The 18,589-nt window shown below is 49.2% G+C and overlaps 1 protein-coding gene across 6 annotated transcripts in view; it reads left to right on the top strand.

Annotated features, from left to right (window-relative positions):
* Positions 1 to 18,589, top strand: part of LOC146867157 (uncharacterized) — a 1,274,092-nt gene that overhangs the window by 1,242,524 nt on the left and 12,979 nt on the right. For all 6 annotated transcript variants that reach the window (XM_085603699.1, XM_085603695.1, XM_085603693.1 and 3 more), the window contains one exon: positions 6,314 to 6,400. In XM_085603699.1, the coding sequence (XP_085459825.1) occupies positions 6,314 to 6,400 (87 nt within the window). The remainder of the gene's footprint in view (positions 1 to 6,313; positions 6,401 to 18,589) is intronic.

The raw sequence follows: 18,589 nt of genomic DNA, 5'->3' as shown, positions 1-18,589 counted from the left end.
TAGCTGTAGTTTTTTAACCCTAGCTCTGCCGGCACCTAGGGAAACCTAGCAAACCTATACATTTTTTAAAACTAGATACCCAGGGAAATCCAGGATGGGGTGACTTGACTGCCTCTCACCAGGTTCTGTTACCCAGAATCCCTTCCAAGCCTACAAAACTGTAAAAACAAAAACCAGTTTCTTCACATTTCTGTGGTGGAAAGTTCTGGAATCTGCGTGGATCCACAAATTATCACCCACCCCGCGTTCCCCAAAGTCTTCCGAGAAAAATGTTACCTCACTTGTGTGGGTGGGCCTACTGCCCCCGACAGGAAATGGCGCAAAAAAACACAACATGGACACACAACAAGGACTTGCTCTTTGGTTACAGGTTTAAGGATCATTCCATAAAGTCCTTGGTGGAACCACCCTAGGATGTTTAACCATTTAACAGCAACATAGATCTTCCCTTTTATTCTTCTTCCTTTAAAGCACAACTCCTCGTCAAAAAACCCCAAAAGTTCAGTTTTCTGACCCTCGAATGACACAGGTCTCAGGAGGAAGAAGGGTTTGAGTACCTTCCCAAGTTTCATCAAACGTTTTTTTCGTGATCATGGTTATTTTAGCACCAGAGTCAACTAAGAGCTTGATACACTTGCTTCCTACAGAAATATCAACAATGGGGTCAACACAGGATTTAGGATCACCTTCAATGACATCGCCAGCAGTATAGTCAGAAACAACAGAAACTACTTCAGAGTCAGAAGAAGACTCAGAGTCAACTATACATATAGCAGGTTTCTTAAAACTCTTTTGTCCTTTTAACTTTAGACAAACTTTTGCAAAATGTCCTACTTTTTTGCAATAATTGCAAGTGACATTGGAAGCAGGACAGCGTGATCCCTTAGAATGAGGTGGGTTACCGCATCTTAAACATACCGTAGACTCCGCATTACCTGATGTACCGGATTTAGTTGGCTTGCTAAAATTGTTGGTATTACTTTTAAAAGTTTTTTTGACAGGCTTAACAGATGAATTGAGGTTAATAGCATTAACAGGTTCTACAACTTTTTCCTCTAATTCTTTTAGAGAGACCATAGAAATTTCTATACTCTTACCTAATTTAATAGTTTCATCTAGAGACGGATCCCCCATAGTAAGTAATTTCTGTCTAATATTTTTGTCTCTACAATGTCACACAAATTGGTCTCTGATGAGTTAGTCTGTAAAGTTTTCAAACCTACAGTCTGCTGCCAACCTGCGCAAAACAGAAATATAGGAATCAATATCTTCACTTTCAAATTGCTTCCTCTTAAAAAATGTATGCCTGAGAACCATGAGGCTTGGCTGCTTGTCAAAGCGAAGTTTGAACTTCTGTACAGTTTCTCTGTATTCATCGTTCAGTGCGCCATCATCTTGAGGTAGATCTGGTAAATGCTTGAACACAGACCTTTCTTTCAAAACCTAGAGAATGTAAGAGTAAACATTTCTTTCTATCTGCGCTGAATCTAGCTGCACCTATAGCTCCTAGGTTTCAAAGGCGTCATGCCAAACCTCCCATCTGATTGCTGGTTCTCCAGGAGTGTCCAAAAATGCTGGAGGAGGATTGACTGACTGAAGGGTACACATGGTAGGTGAAAAAAAAAATAAAAAGAAAAGACAAAATGTTGAAACGAGTATAGTGTGTGTGTATCACAGTATGAAACACACAGCTAGAAATATGGATAAAAAATATACATAAAAAGATGTGAATCTCATCGTGAAATGTGCGTTGAAGAAACATTGGTGTGTACATCACCAAGTGAAATACACAAGTATGAGATGAAACAAGGTGTGTGTGTCACCGTAAAATGCACACTGAACAAATGAGATGGTGTGTGCATCACACGCGAAGCACAGAATATGAGGAACACAAGCTGTGTGTACCAGCGATGAAACTTCCAGAAAACTGAAAAAAAAACGAAGAGTTGAACTTAAAGATGATGAGCTGTGCGCATCAGCGTTAAAATTTGTAAGCTGAGCGCAACATGAGGTTCAACTGAAAGGATGATAACAAATTGTGTCCTTTATCCTTTTAAATCTGCAACTTGCATTTAAATATACGTGGAGATAAGCTGTGCGCATCAGCATTAATGCTTGCAGTCTGAGGGCGGCATCAGCTGTAGCGTGGTAGCTTGGTTGCTAGGGAATGGGACACGCTTGGAAAAACTGGCCCCTAACACAGGAAAGAACAAAGGCGTGTTGAAGGTCATGCGCAGACGTGACAAGGCATCGAGAAGGAAAGATAGAGTGTCTTCATACATAGGCGCCTGCAGGCATGCAGTCAAAGACGTGCTGGTGGTGACAAAGACGAAGAGAGTGCTCGCGCATAGATGGCTGCGCTGCATGCACACAATCTCTTCTCTCGCAGCAAGGAACGTAGAAGATGCCAGATAACGGAATGCTCAGGAGAGCAAAGCAGAATTTAAAATGATGCGCAGAGTAGGCGTAATGGTGCAGCAGCGATAGGAAAATTGCACAGGGCTCGAGGCAAAGTCTTGATCAGAGCGAGGCAGAATTTTAAATGATGCGCTGGGTAGGCGTAGAGACGCAGCAGCGATAGAAAAATGCACAGGGCTTGAGGCAAAGTCTTGAGAAGCAACAGTGAAAAAGTCAGGAAAGACCACGTAGTGGGGTCGAGAACAGACGTAAAGTAAATGAAATAAAAACGCCCTACCGTGTTAGCTGACTTGAAGTGGTAGAATCTTAAAATCGCTGTTGTATTCTCTTGTGGGCAAGCACACAGGCCAGAGAGGAGTAGAGTCACATAGGAGAAAGTAAGCTGGAGACTTGAGGTGGAGATTGAAGGAGTCTTTAAACTTGAGGTTGAGGAAAACAGATCTGAGGCATGAGGCTTGAGGCTTGAAGCTTGAGAAGTCTTGATTGTAGTTAAATCTCTCAAATAAGAGATAACTTGCACGCTGGGTGGTCCATGTAACCAGGATCATTGCCAATCAAATGTAGTAAGGAACCAGGAAACGGTTGATGTCTTGAGTAGATTTATTGAGAGGTTCCATGGAAGAGGAGCTAGCTTGGAAGCAGCCAGCTCCAACAGACACCAACTCAAGAATAATCAATGTACATTCTAAAGTAATAAGCAGCAGGAGAGCATTCTTCGAGGAACCAATACATTACAATTAAAGATAACCTATAGCAAAAGGATTCATGAAGCAGAGTAAACAATATCTAACTAAACGGATTACTACAGCATGATGTCTTTTAATGCCTACAGCACGTGAGCACCCAACATCACTTCTGAGGATGCTGATCTCCTTCTTTTAATGCTTGGCTCTGCTTGCCGCTTCAAGGAGAGTACACCGCAATTAACTCTTCAGAATAGAACACTGTTTACAGGCAAACCCAATTTTCCACTCTGGTCCATGTTGCCCACTGGAGCCTCCAACTCCCATGCCAGGCAAGAGGGGGACATAAACGAGATCATGCGCTTCAGTCCGGTGGGACCTCTGCATCAGTCGATCTCTGTAATCGGACGGAGAGACTGGGAAAAATTCAAATGCATGAAAAGATATATGGGCATATCCACACACAAATTAAAACACCCTAACGGGGGAGGAGCCAAGATGGCGACCGGAGCAGACGCTTGAGCGCCCGGCTCCGTCGGCCTTTGGCCTCGGACTATCATCCTGCTTCCTATCCTCGCCGTTTTTCGAGGTGCAACGTGTGCGACGATGCGCTGACCGCGCTGCCGCTTTCCCGGAGTCTTAGCCCGCCCGGACGCCGGAGTTCTTGGTGCTTTTGTTCTCCGCACTGGACCCCTGCTCTATTGTGGCCTTGGCCGGCCCCCTGGAAGCTCCGCAGTTACCGGACCCGCTAGCGTAAACCTGAGCCCCACGGTCCCGGTCCCACCTCACACCACGGACTGTCGCCAGATGAGCCGGGGGAGGGACGCCCAGACACCTCCCGCGCCCCGCAACTGATGGGCTGGAGCTACAGGGTAAGCCCCGGTGCGGCGGGTCTCCTGCCCCGTTCCGTGGACCGCGCTGGGGGAGGCGGCAGACCCCCTTCTTCTATTGCCTAGTCGGCTGCAGAGAGAACCCGAGGGGAGGGCAGCGATTGTTGGCTTTTCCCTGTTGCGGCGCAGACCTGAGGGGAATTGCCTCCTTGCTACGACCTCCCCCCCTGGCCACCGTACCGTGCTGCGGTAAAACATGGCGATGATTGCCTGCTCGCGGCTGGGGGATGCTACTCCGGTCTCGCCCGCTGCCCGCTTCGCCCTCCCTCTACCAGACGCCAGCTCCACAGTGCCGTCCCGGATTGCTACCGATGGGGGGGAGCAGCCTCCGCCGACATGCGGCTCCGTTCTGGCTGCCCTGCGGGACTTGCGTCTACAAATGTGTCTTGGCTTGCAAGCGCTGAGTGAGCGGTTTGATTCCATACTGTCGGCTGCAGGTCGTGAGCGCCCCATTCGCCATCAACAAGGCGTGGGTCTGCCAGTGCTTTTGTCCTCTTGCGGGGACGCAATGGCTGTTTATGATCGTGCTACACTGGTGCATGCCTCTGGCTTTACCGGCACCCAGGATAAATCGCTCTCCAGCTCAATTGCGGATACTTTGTCTCCCCGTTTATTGCTGCCTGCTTCGTTGTTGCATGCCTCATCGTGCCCGCAGGGGTATCCAGCAGAGCGACACCTGACGCCCTCGAGGAACTGTTCACGGCGGCCTACTGCTTCTTTTCTGTGGAACTCCTGTGCTTTACATGCCAGGTTTGGACTTTATGTGGTGTACAAGGGGACCTCAATAGATGGTCGGCGGCCATTTTGTGACTCTACTTCACCATCTTCTCCCAAGCGGCCATATTGTCTTTGTCTGCACGGGGGGCGGGGCCTTCATGTAGGGGCTGGTGTAATCTTAAGCCCGCGATCGGGCCAGGGCTAAACTGATTTATATCGCCATGGTTTCACGGATGGGCTGGACTGGGACTGGAACTGTTTGCATATGTTGTGCGCACTCGTCGCGGTTTGTCCGCCTTCACTTCAATTGTTGTGACACGTCATCTTCCCACGACCGCTTTTGGCGTAGTGGGTTCTCAGTGTGTGGAGGCCACAGCTGGCCGATGGTTTCGGGCGCTCTGGGGTAACGTAGGCTCCTCCCCACTTGCCTCTCTGTTCTCTTATTTTTCTTCACTCTATTCCTACTTTCTCTCTTGTCTATATTTCGGGTTCATTGGGCGACAGGCACTATGCTGGGGGGGGGGGCAGGCCGTAGCCTCCGCATTGGTGTAGGGTGGGGGGGTAATTCACTGTTTCTACTTAGTTCTATGGGCCTTTTTCTTTTCTGTTTCTGCGCTATACTTGTTTCGATCCGGGGTCCGGGTGTGGGGTGGATTGAGTGGGGGCGGCTCTGGAGGGGTGCATATTTACTCATGTGACTATCCTGTTATATAACTGCATCGCCTCAACGCCTGAGGTTTTCCTTCCATGACTGTTTTAATGATGCTGCTGCTCTCCCGTGTGGTGAAGCTATCTTGCGGACTCGAATCTCCTTGGTTCTCATTCTTTACTGATTTTTCCCTGATAAAATTATATTGAAAAACCTTAAAATTAACCTTCACTTCTCCTTCCCCTGGTGTCAAGGATCTCTCCAGTGTATACCTCACGACTCGTTGCTAACCTTGACCGCTGATGCACAGGGGATGTAATGTTTGTACCAGTGCTTAAATGTACCGTGGCCGGCCTGACGGTTGTAGGCCCGTATTTGTTCTTTTAATATGCACAAATAAAGGTTTTTTAAAAAAAAAAAAAAAAAACACCCTAACATAGTTTCCAGGTTAAAATGTAATGTCAATTGCACTAGGGTTTCTGCCGGGGAGGTGGGTCCACCGGGGCTGGTGCACATTAAGACAGTACTAGACAGCGTTCGTAGACCATCAGTACAGCAAAATGTTGATGTCATTTAAAGTCTCAACTATGTAGCTAGGGGAAAGAGAGCATCAAAACAGAAAAGATTAATTATGCTACGGGGTTCCAAAAATCTTTGGACTGGAACTGGATAACACCTCATTAGTAAGAACCGTGAACATCAGGAAAAACATAGGGGTAATATGTACTCAAAAGCAACAACTCTAATTAGCACATTCCCACTAACACCCTCCTGCGGTTTTCCGATATGCATCTTAACTGACATGTTTTATGGTGACTGGTGAGTGTACCCCTCTGATAAAATATATTACTTGGAAATTTATGAGGCAGTCAAACACTTGAATATTCTGTGCAGCCATTACAACATAGTATTTTCTAAGTAACCATTTCATATTTGTTTTTTTAATTTTTTTCTAGTGCCTTGCTCCAGACCTTTGACTTGAGAACTTCAGATGAGACCCTTTACGAAAAATATGAATCTCCTGCAGTTAACGATGTAAACGGGTATGGCACACACCCATTGTGGGGGTTAAAGGATAAACCAAATGTTCTGTCTCTGCAAAGAAAAACTTCATTTCTTTTTAGGTCTAGCATTAGTTCAGACTTTTTGATTCTGCCTAATTATATGTATAATGTACTGTAAGAAATTGGGTTACTATTTGGGGGGGTGACTACCCACCTCAAGGAATAATTACAACCCTTGTAAATCCTCCAGGTTACTAATTTAACCTGAGCTCACCCCCCTGTAAGCAATGTCACAGACAAGACAGGCTTAAATTAGGGCAATGTGTAAAGTATCTATGCAGTACCAAAACAGAAATGAAGTCAAAATTGAAAACAATACAAATCCCAAACCGAAGTAGAAGAATAGATTAGAATTTAATGAATAAATGATGACACTAAAATGACCACAGTTCTATATGGGGAACAGGAGATATGACTTTTTAAAGTTTTAACCCCTTCGCTGCAAGGCCTTTCCCCCCCTGTGCTAAGCCTTTTATTTGCTATTTGGGGTAGTTCGCGCTTAGGCCCCTGTAACTTTTTGACCACATAAGGTATCCATGCCAAATGTGCGTCCTTTTTTTCCAACATCCTGGGGACTCTAAAGGTACCCAGGGTTTGTGATTTCCCCTGGAGGGGACCCAGAAATTAGCCAAAATACAGCTAAACTTTGTTTCTTTTGGGAAAAATTGGAAAAAAGTGCTGCAAATGAAAGTGTCTGGGTTTTTCCCTACAAATGGTATCAAAAAAGGGGTTGTGGGGCTGAAATCACCATTTTCCCAGCTTTTAGGGAATGACAGACTTTTGTCAGAAAAACAAAAGATTTTACACAGTTTTGCCATTTTTCTGGGACATAGCCTATTATTGCTATTTTTTGTGCTTTCAACCTCCTTCCAGTTAATGGTAGACATGGGTATGAAAGCAATAATGGATCCTGGAAAGCTATACATTTTTGACAAGTAGACAACATTCTGAATTCATCAAGGGGTCATTTGTGTAGATCCTTCAAGGTTTCTTTATAGAAACTAACAGTCAAATATAGGAAAAATTGAAAATTAGTTGAAAAAACCAGACTTTTGTGTCAACGTTTTCACCTGTAACTTCTTCTTATTATGACATCTCTTTGAAAGCAATATACTGTTACATCCACTAGACCTTACTGGTTGTGGGGATATATAGGACTTGTAGGTTTACCAAGAACCAGACGAAGCCAGAAACTGAGCAGTGACTTGCAATGGTTTTTATTATGTACCGTGTATATTGCAATTATTCTGGGAAAATGTATACATGGAAAAATCGGTATGGAAGACACCTATGTATTTCTGAAATGGGAACAAAATATAGAGTTTAGAAACAGTAGATATTTTCACATTTCCGAAATTGGGAATACTCATACTAGCATGAAAATTATCGATCATTTTTCAAAATTACTTTTTTTTTACACATTGTCTCTCATTTGGAAGGCAGAAATGCATCGAAAGTCAATAGGTAATAACAGTTGCTTTACAAATCTGAATTACCCTACGTCTCCCGATGAAAATGGTACCTCACTTGTGTGGGTAGACAGAGTGCCCGCAACAGGAAACGGCTCAAAACACAATGTGACCAACACCACATTTTCACAATTAAAAATGACCCTTTTTTTTCAAAGTGCCTTGTTGTAGTTTTTTAACCCTAGCTCTGCCGGCACATAGGGACACCTAGCAAACCTATACATTTTTTTAAACTAGACACCCAGGGAAATCCAGGATGGGGTGACTTGACTTGCTCTCACCAGGTTCTGTTACCCAGAATCCCTTGCAAACCTAAAAAAATGTTTTTAAAAATACATTTTCCTCGCATTTCTGTGGTGGAAAGTTCTGGACTCTGCGTGGATCCATACATTTTCATGCACCCCGCATTCCCCAAAGTCTTCTGAGAAAAATGTTATCTCACTTGTTTGGGTGGGCCTAGTGCCTGCGACAGGAAACGACGCAAAACACAACGTGGACACACCACAATTTCACAGTGAAAAATTAACTTTTTGGGCAAAGTGCCTAGCTGTAGTTTTTTAACCCTAGCTCTGCCGGCACCTGGGGAAACCTAGCAAACCTAAACATTTTTGAAAACTAGACACCCAGGGAAATCTAGGATGGGGTGACGTGACTGGCTCTCACCAGGTTCTGTTACCCAGAATCCCTTGCAAACCTAAAAAAATGTTTTAAAAAAAACATTTTCCTCACATTTCTGTGGTGGAAAGTTCTGGACTCTGCATGGATCGACAAATTTTCACCCACCCAGCGTTCCCCAAAGTCTTCCGAGAAAAATGTTACCTCACTTGTGTGGGTGGGCCTAGTGCCCGCGACCGGAAACGGTGCAAATCTCAACGTGGACACACCACAATTTCACAGTGAAAAATGACCCTTTTTTTGGCAAAGTTCCTAGCTGTAGTTTTTTAACCCTAGCTCTGCCGGCACCTAGGGAAACCTAGCAAACCTATACATTTTTGAAAACCAGACACCCAGGAAAATCCAGGATGGGGTGACTTGACTGCCTCTCACCAGGTTCTGTTACCCAGAATGCCTTGCAAACCTAAAAATGTGTCCCAATAAATACATTTTCCTCACATATATGTGGTGGAAAGTTCTGGAATCTGCGTGGATCCACAAATTTCCACCCACCCCGCATTACCCAAAGTCTTCCGAGAAAAATGGTACCTCACTTTTGTGAGTAGGCCTAGTGCCCGTGACAGGAAACGGCGCAAAACACAATGTGGACACACCACAATTTCACAGTGAAAAATGACCCTTTTTTTGGCAAACTGCCTAGCTGTAGTTTTTTAACCCAAGCTCTGCCGGCACCTAGAGAAACCTAGCAAACCTATACATTTTTGAAAACTAGATACCCAGGGAAATCCAGGATGGGGTGACTTGACTGCCTCTCACCAGGTTCTGTTACCCAGAATCCCTTCCAAGCCTACAAAACTGTAAAAACAAAAAACAGGTTCTTCACATTTCTGTGGTGGAAAGTTCTGGAATTTGCGTGGATCCACAAATTATCACCCACCCCGCGGTCCCCAAAATCTTCCGAGAAAAATGTTACCTCACTTGTGTGGGTGGGCCTACTGCCCCCGACAGGAAACGGTGCAAAACACAACATGGACACACCACAATTTCACAGTGAAAAATTACCCTTTTTTGGCAAAGTGCCTAGCTGTAGTTTTTGAACCCTAGCTCTGCCAGCACCTAGGGAAACTTAGCAAACCTATACATATTTGAAAACTAGACACCCAGGGGAATCCAGGATGTGGTGACTTGTCTGGCTCTCACCAGGTTATGTTACCCAGAATCCCTTGCAGACCTAAAAATCTGTCCAAAACCCACATTTTCCTCACATTTCTGTGGTGGAAAGTTCTGGAATCTGCGTGGATCCGCAAATTTCCACCCACCTCGTGTTTCCCAAAGTCTTCCGAGAAAAATGGTACCTCACTTGTGTGGGTAATCATAGTGTCCGCGACAGGAAACGGCACAAAACGCAACGAGGACACGCAACAATTTCACAGTGAAAAATTACCCTTTTTTCGCAAAGTGGCTAGCTGTAGTTTTTGAACCCTAGCTCTGCCGGCACCTAGGGAAACCTAGCAAACCTATACATTTTTGAAAACTAGACACCCGGGGGATTCCAGGAAGGTATGGCTTGCATGGATCCCCCAACTTTTGCTTACCCAGAATCCCCTGCACACCTCAAATTTAGCCGAGAAAATACCCCGGGTTTCTAGTTATCAGAAATGTGTGGATTTGGGAGGTTTCCCTAGCTGGCCGCTGAGCACGGGGCCAAAACCCAGGTGACCTCCCTTGCAAAACCAGGTCATTTTGTGATAGGCAATTTGGATGTCGCCTCAATATGTTTTGGGCCCTTGCCTGTCGCGGGTACTTGGGCCTCCCACACGAGTGAGGCACCATTTTTATTGGGAGACCTGGGTGAACGCTGGGTGGTAGGAAATTTGTGTCAGCCCGGTGATGCCACGACTTTCCCACACAAAAATGTGTGGAAAAAGTGGGTTTTTTGCAGCTAAATTTGAGGTGGCAGGGTATTCTGGGTAAGAAAATGTTGGGGGATCCACGCAAGCCATACCTCCCTGGAATTCCCTGGGTGTCTAGTTTTCGGAAATGTATGGGTTTGGTAGGTTTCCCTAGATGGCCGCTGAGCCCGGGGCCAAAAACTCATGGGACCCCTCTTGAAAACCAGGTTGGTTTGTGATAGGTAATTTTGATGTCGCCTCACTAGGTTTTGGTCCCTTGTCTGTTGCCGATACTTGACCCACCCATGCGAGTGAGGTAACATTATTATCAGGAGACCTGGGGGAATGCTGTGTAGAAGGAAATCTGTGGATCCACACAGATTCCAGAACTTTCCCACAACAGAATTGTGAGGAAAATGTTTTTTTTTTTTTTTACAAAGTTTGAGGTTTGCAAGGGATGATTCTGGGTAGCAGAACCTGCTGAGAGCCAGACAAGTCACCCCATCCTGGACTCCCCTTGGTGTCTAGTTTTAAAAAATGTACAGGTTTGCTAGCTTTCCCTACGTACCAGCTGCGCTAGAACCCAAAATCCACAGGTAGGCATATTGCTAAAAACAAGTCGGAGCCTAGTGGGCTTTCTGCCACCCAGGGGGGAATCGGGGGAGAGGGGTTCACCCAATATGCCCCCAAGTGGGGCAGAAAGACTGTGGCTATTTTTGGTGGGGGTGGGGGCATTGGTATGATCATTTTGGGCAGACCCCACACATAAAGCCTACATAATCGCTGGCGCCTAGTGGGCTTTCTGCCCCCCCAGGGGGCAGATCAGGGGCCACTGCCCCCATCTGCCCTTCCGGGGGGAAGAAAGACTGGAATTTCTCTGGGGGTGTGGTGGGGTTATTGTCATGCCCATTTTGGGCAGCCCCTACCCCTACACGAATGAAACAAAAAAAATCCCTGGTTTCTAGTGGGCTTTCTGCCTCCCGGGGGGGGGCAGATTGGGGGCTACAGCTCCTATCTGTCTCCCGGGGGGCAGAAAGACTGTCATTTTTGTGGGGGGGTTTTGGTGTGCCCGTTTCGGGCAGCCCCCACCCTAAAAAAATTGCGCAAAAACAATCCCTGGCGTTTAGTGGGCTTTCTGCCCCCCCGGGGGTGCAGATTGGGGGCTACTGCCCTCATCTGCCCCCAGGGGAGGCAGAAAGGCTGTAATGGTGGCGAGGGGGTGGGGGCATTGGCGTGCCTGTTTCAGGCACCCCCACCCTAAAATAAATTGTGCAAAAAAACATCCCTGGCGTCAAATGGGCTTTCTGCCCCCCGGGGGGCAGATTGGGAGCTCCTGCCCCCAACTGCCCCTTGGGGGGGGCAGAAAGGCTGTAATGGTAGCGGGGGTGGAGGCATTGGTGTGCCCGTTTCGGGCAGCTCACACCCTAAAAAAAAATGCACCAAAAAAAAGACTGAATTGCGCCCATTAGGGATCCACTGGGGAGGAGTACCATTGGAAAGGGGAGATTCCCCCATTTCCAATGATACCTCTCCCGTCTTTTTTACGTGCTCAGGGGGCTAAGATGGCCCCCTGAGCACATAGAAAGTGAAACTGAAATGAGCTTAAAGGCTCATTTCAGTTTCAGTTTCTGTGAAATGACGACAGCGCGATGTGCACACTGATCGTCAATTCACAGAAACTATTGGGGGAGACTCGGGAGCTGGGGAAGCTCTTCCCCAGCTCCCGAGGTTACAGGGGATAAATAGAAATCCCTCTGCTGTCTGCAGCAAGGGATTTGTGCCCCAGTCCTCATGACGGAATGGTTCCCCAGGATTATAGGCAAAATCCAGAGACAGAAGTCTGGTAGGATAACAACAGGATTCTTCAGCAAAATCACAGTAGATAAACAAGAATTGTTTAGTCATCCTGTTCTCTTCCTTCTAAGTGTGGCCCAAGTGTTATATGTAAACCCAGCAGACCTGTCAAGCAGGATGTGACACTTCAGCATGATCTGGGGTGTGCAAAATAAGCATAATTTGCGTTTGCATAATTATGCTAAATTATGCATAGCTATGCAAAATGCAAACATGTCATTCTGTGCTACATTTTTTGGTGCACAGATTATTTTAAACATGAGCACTGTGAACAATAACTGTTTTTCCTGTGCAATCAGGCAATTCATGGGTAATAGGAGCATATTCAGCTACGAGACACACGGCGGCGTCATGAAGGATTTTTACGAGATACATCGCACTAGCTAGAAGTTTCTTAGAACTGGACTTATAGGAACCAGATTCTCACTTTCGAAATATAAACGCCGCCACACCAGAATCCTTTGGGGTTTGGAATTATCACCGCTCAACAAATTCTACAGATACACGGAAAATAGCCTTGAGAAAGTCGCGGGACTACTCCCCCACTTTGCAACGAAACACGTGTTGGCTGTAATGAACTATTGGACGTTTTGCACTAAATAAAGAAAACAAGAAAGAAGAAAGAAGATTTTATATGTATTTTCTTGCATATTAATTTGTCTATTTTAGTGGAAACACGTTACACACTTATGTTATTTCACAAAAAATACGTGTGCGAAAGAATGTCACTGTTTGCAGAAGGCGGAGGCCTATCCTGAGGAGTAGGGTGGTTCTCCTCACCTTATAGCACTGTTAGATATTAGGTTTCATTATAGTGATTTTTTTTTTTTTTTTTTTTTTTTAATATATTTTTATTGCAGGAATCAGTAAATCGTTACATAATCGACCAGCATTATATAACAAGCAAGATCAATGAGACACAACCCTCCGTCCGCCCGCCGTAAGTTTCTTACACAGCCATTCAGCCCACAACCCTGGGGTCGGGCGGCGAAATTCAATGGGGGCTCAGAAGGATGTCGAGGCTGGTCCGGATGATCCACTGTCCGTCATCTGCTTTTCCAAACAAGCCTATAAACCCAGAAAGAAAAACCCCACCCTCAAAAACGCTACGAACCAAAGAGAACCCACCCAACCCCGCCATCAGCGCACGGCAACAACCTCAACAGGATCTGCTAAAGGACCCATGGGGAAAGCAACAGAGCTGAAAAGTGCAATCGTCTATCGGGACTTGGGGCGAGCTGCTTCCTCACTTTCAGAGTCGCTGGGGGCGCAATAATCCCTAAGGGCCTGCACTAACGTCTCCCACTCCAGCGCTGCCTCCTGTGCCTTCTCATTACGCTGCCTCCAAGCTAGCTGGTATCTTAGCGTGCTCTCCCCCGCCGCCCACTTCAAAAGTTCGCTGTGCCACCGGCTTCCTGTCGGACCAGCTCGTGCCTTCCAGTTCCTGGTCACCTCTCGTTTAGCCAGGAGCAGCCCTAAATCAATGAACTTGCTAGATATTTTGTTCTTGGGGGTATGAGGGAACCAGTGCAGGAGTCCCACCGCCGCGTCAAACGATAAGGATCTCCCCGTCGTCTCCTCCAGGGTCTTCCCCACTTCCACCCAATAGGATGACAATCCCGGGCAGGCCCACAGCATGTGGAGAAGGTCCGCCTCCTGGGCCGGGCACCTGGGGCATTCCGCCGAATTCGCAGCAAAATATCGCCTGATTTTCACCGGGGTCAGATATGCTCTATGGAGCACGTAGTAGTGGACCAATTGAAAGCGGGCGTGGCGTGTGCCCTTCCAGGCTCGCCGCACCAGCTGGGACCAGGTCGTCTCCGGGATCTCCTTGCCAATGTCCTCCTCCCAACGGTTTCTCAGAGTAGTGAGGGGAGCCAGCCCCTCATTGATCAGTCTGCCGTAAAGGCAAGTGACCGCCTTCACCGTGCCCGCAGACATCATCACGTATTGGCATACCAGGGATAAAGGAGGTTCCTCCTGCCCGCATTTCCAGTGCACCTGGATCGCTCGGACAAGGGCCGAGTGCAGCAGAAAGTCGCCGCGGGGAATCCCGAAGCGATCAATGAGCTCCTGAAAGGGCAAGAGCGCCCCGTCCTCGTATAGGTCACCTATTAGCTGTAGGCCGGCGTCCTCCCAGTTCGCCAACCGTGACCAATCGCCACCATGGGGCAAAGCCGTTAGCATCCCCAGAGGTATTTCGGGCGCATACGGTGTTCTCAGGTGGCCCCGGGCGTGAGCTCGGTTCCAGCACAGGCGAACGGTCCGCTTCTCCATCGACAAGTCCTGCAAGGCCAACCGTTGTCGCATCGCTATGAAGGAGAGAACATGCCTGGCCATACCCGTTCCCCTCCTGTCTTCTGGGCCCCGGAATTCCCGGGCGATCTCCTGGGTGAAGGTCTGGAGCTGCGCCGCCAAATAATACTTTTCGAAGTCCGGCACCGCAAGCCCACCCTCATCCTTCGGCCTCATCAGGGTCTTGAGGGCCACCCGCCGGCGGCCCGAGCCCCAGAGGAATCCGACTATCATTGATCGTAATAGTCGAGACGTGGCCGGTGGGACCCAGATCGGTAGTGTCCGGAAATAATATAACAACCGGGGAAGCGCCACCTTTTTAAGCAAAGCAATCCGCCCTGCCACCGAGAGCGGTAGCGTGGCCCAGAAGTCCATACTGCCTCGAAGTGCTCGAGTGCCGCGGGCAATGTTCCCATCCAGGAGGTCAGAAGGTTCATGATAGACGTACACCCCCAGGTACTTAAAACAGTCGGGTTCCCATCTAATCTCCCTACTTAGAGCAGGGGTAGGGGTGCCCCTGCGAACCGGGAAAAGACAGGTCTTAGTCCAATTCACTCGGAGGCCCGAAACCTCCCCAAACTCCGTGAGCGCCGTCGCAGCTCCATGTAAGGCAGCGAGCGGGTCCTCTAGGAAGAGCAGCAGGTCGTCTGCATACAGCGAAATGTAGTGCGGGCCCGAAGGAGTCCACAGGCCCGTGTAATGGGCTCCCGACCGGAGATGCAGCGCAAGTGGCTCCACCGCCAGCGCAAAGAGAAGTGGGGATAACGAACATCCCTGCCTCGTGCCTCGCTCCACCGGATATTGTGAGGAAATCAGCGGTCCCGCCCGAATCCTGGCCGATGCCGAGGCGTACAGAACCTTGGTCCATCTGATGAAGCCCTCACCGAGGCCGAACCTCCGTAGCACAGTGCAAAGGTAGTCCCATTCCAGGCTATCAAAAGCCTTCTCTAAGTCTACCGATAAGACATCCGGGCACGGGGCGTCCACAAGCGGTTCCCCTAGCAAGCGGAACAACCTGCGAATGTTCATGGTCGTGTTACGCCTGGGGATAAAGCCAGCCTGGTCCTCATGTACCAAGGAGCTCATGTGTCCTAGTAGCCTCGAGGCCAAGATGCTGCTCAGTATTTTATAGTCAACCGTCAGCATTGATAAGGGACGGTAAGACCCCGGATCGGATGAGTCCCTTCCGGGCTTGAGGAGCGGGACCACCAATGCCTCGCACATCGAGCCCGGGAGTCGCCCAAGCCTCTTCGCCTCTCTGTATACTATCAACAACCTAGGGGCTAGGAGATCAGCATAAGCTGCATAGAACTCCACAGGAAGGCCGTCCAGGCCCGGGGTCTTATTCCTCGCCATCTTTTTAATGGCGCTACGGATCTCTCCCAGTTCTACGTCGGACCCCAGGGCTTTCGCCACGTCCTGCTCCACTGTTCGGATCTCTAGAGGCCGTAGATAATTATCGAGCAGGTCGGGCAGAGCGACTGCGGTACAAGCGTTCGTAATATTGCCGGTAGCAGCTCAGAATCGCAGGCTGAGTGTACACCTCGGTTCCGTCCGCCTTGCGCATGGACGTCGTCAGTGAGGACTGACGCGTAGGGTTGGCCAGCCATGCCAGCAGCGCGCTCGACCTATCCCCCTCTGCGATGGACCGAACCGTATAGGCCTTGTAGTCAAAACAGCGAAGCCGTTCGACCTTTGCCGCCACCGCCTCCTTCGCCTCCGCCGTGCGTGCCTGTAATTCAGGGCGCCCGGGGCGGCGTAGTTCCAGCTCGCGGAGTTTTCGATCCGCTGCCTCTAGGTCGGCGAGGATAATTCGCCTCATGCCGACCTTTTTAGAAATACAGTACCCCCTCACCACCACCTTAAAAGCGTCCCACTCTAACGCTCTCGAGCTCGCGGTGCCACCGTTGGACGCAAAGTACTCTGAGATCTTATCACCTAGGTCCGCCCTGAAAACACTGTCCTCAAGGATCTCGGGCCGTAATTTCCAGGTGGGCACCGCAGGCACCCCGGGAAACCAACGAAGGTCCAGCAGGAGGGGGTTATGGTCTGATATGGTCCTGGTCAAATATTCAGACCGGACCGCTGCTGAAACCAGTTCGGGCGAGCCAAGAAATCCGTCCAGTCTAACGTGCAACTCATGGAGGCTCGAGAAGTAGGAGTAGTCCCTAGTTGTGGGGTGTTGCGCCCTCCAGATATCCGTTAGACCCCAGTGAGTCTGCCAGTCCCTACGACCCTTAGCCATGCGACGAACCGGAGAATCGGGGAGGGGTGGATGCGAGCGGTCAGTGTCTACATCCACTACTGAGTTGAAATCTCCACCGAGCAGGAGGGGCCCGGAGAAGAAGTGGGCCAACGAGCCCGATAACCTGGAAAGGAAGGCAGTCTGGTCTACATTAGGAGCGTACACACAGCAAACGTTTAGGTCTCTCCCTCCCAAAGTCCCCGAAATGGCCACATAACGCCCCTCTGGATCTATCACTGTTTTCGTGACCTGGAAGGGAACCCCAGCTCTAACCCAGATCAGCGCCCCTCTGGCATACGCGGAGTACGAAGTGCAAAAGACCTGCCTCCTCCACCTACGCTGTAGCGCCGCCCCTTCCGCCTTGTTCAGATGAGTCTCCTGCAGCAGCGCCATTTGTATCCCCCTACGCACTAAATAAGCGTGGACTTTGTGACGCCTAGACATAGTATGAAGCCCCCGCACGTTCCAAGTGACACATTTCAGATTAGCAACATCAGCCATTGTCCCATATCGTTCTCGCAAAGTCTCCCCATCTGGGTCCCAACAAAGAAAGGACATCGATCATCTCAGCACTGATGGCGGCCATTTTCCCCAACCAAAACTTAACAACCCAAGTGTGAACCAACTCCCCATCCACCCTCCCCAGAACAGGACCCAAATAGCACCATCTAGTTCCCATCCAAACCATACCCTCCAACAACCCACTTTCCCCTACTAATCCTGCGGTCGCCACCGTAGGAAGGCCTTAAGGGCCAGGTGCGGGCCGGGCGGAGGCAGTGGGCCCTCGACGCGCAGGCCACCAGGACTAAAGCAAGCCCAAAACAGTGTCAAAAAAACCCTCGGGGCAAAAACAGGGCACCCCACCCTCCCTTCCCCGGGAGTCAGCATCTATTGTCGGCACCCGCCACCCCCCTGCCGGGCCCCCTCCCAAAATGAAGTAGCTCACCCCGTTACCCCTGTCCATCCAGAAGGTCCTCCACCGATTTCGGTGTGATCACCGGCGTATGGACGCTGTCAGTCACTGATTCCTCGGAGTCCGTTGGAACCCCCTCGTCACCAGGGTCCGCTACCTCCTCAATGGCATCGTCCCGTGAGCCAGACAGCGCTGATAACACCTCTAGTACTCCCTTCCGCTCCGTCAATGTCTCTGCAGTTGAGGGACCTCCTGAGCGGCCACGGCGACTCCGAATCCTCTTGGATTGCCGTCTCTGCTCCGGCTCCGCCGCCTGCTGAGATGAGGAGCCGGAGCCATCTTTCCCCGCTCTATAGAGTTCAAGCCAGTTACAGACGTCCTCTGGGGTATCGAAGAACTGAGTTTTGTCATCGACAATTATGCGGAGCCTCGCAGGATATAGGAGCGAGTACTGGATGCCCTCGCTCCTGAGCTCGCGCTTGACCGCCAGGAAGGAAAACCGTCTGCGTTGAGTTTCATAGGTGTAATCCGGGAAGATGTTCACCTGGCTGTTCGCCACTTTGAATGGTCCATTATGTCTGGCGGCATTGAGGATAAGGTCTCTGTCCCTAAAGTGCAATAACCGCGCCACCACCGGTCGCGGGGCACGTCCCTGCTGCGGTGGCCTCGCTGGGACTCTATGGGCACGCTCCAGGGTGTAGAAGGAGGATAGACCCTCCGGGGCCACCGTGTCTCGGAGCCAGGCCTCCAAGTATGCCACCATGTCGCCATCCTCAATCTTTTCCGGCAGGCCCACCACACGAATGTTGTTCCTCCTGTTACGGCCTTCCGCATCCTCCGCTCTCTGCTCCAGGGCCGTAATCCGGGATAGAGCAGCCTTCATAG

The sequence above is a fragment of the Triturus cristatus genome, chromosome 1_2 (genome assembly GCF_964204655.1).
Source record: "Triturus cristatus chromosome 1_2, aTriCri1.1, whole genome shotgun sequence".
NCBI lineage: Eukaryota > Metazoa > Chordata > Amphibia > Caudata > Salamandridae > Triturus > Triturus cristatus.
This window is presented reverse-complemented; position numbering and strand designations above follow the sequence as displayed.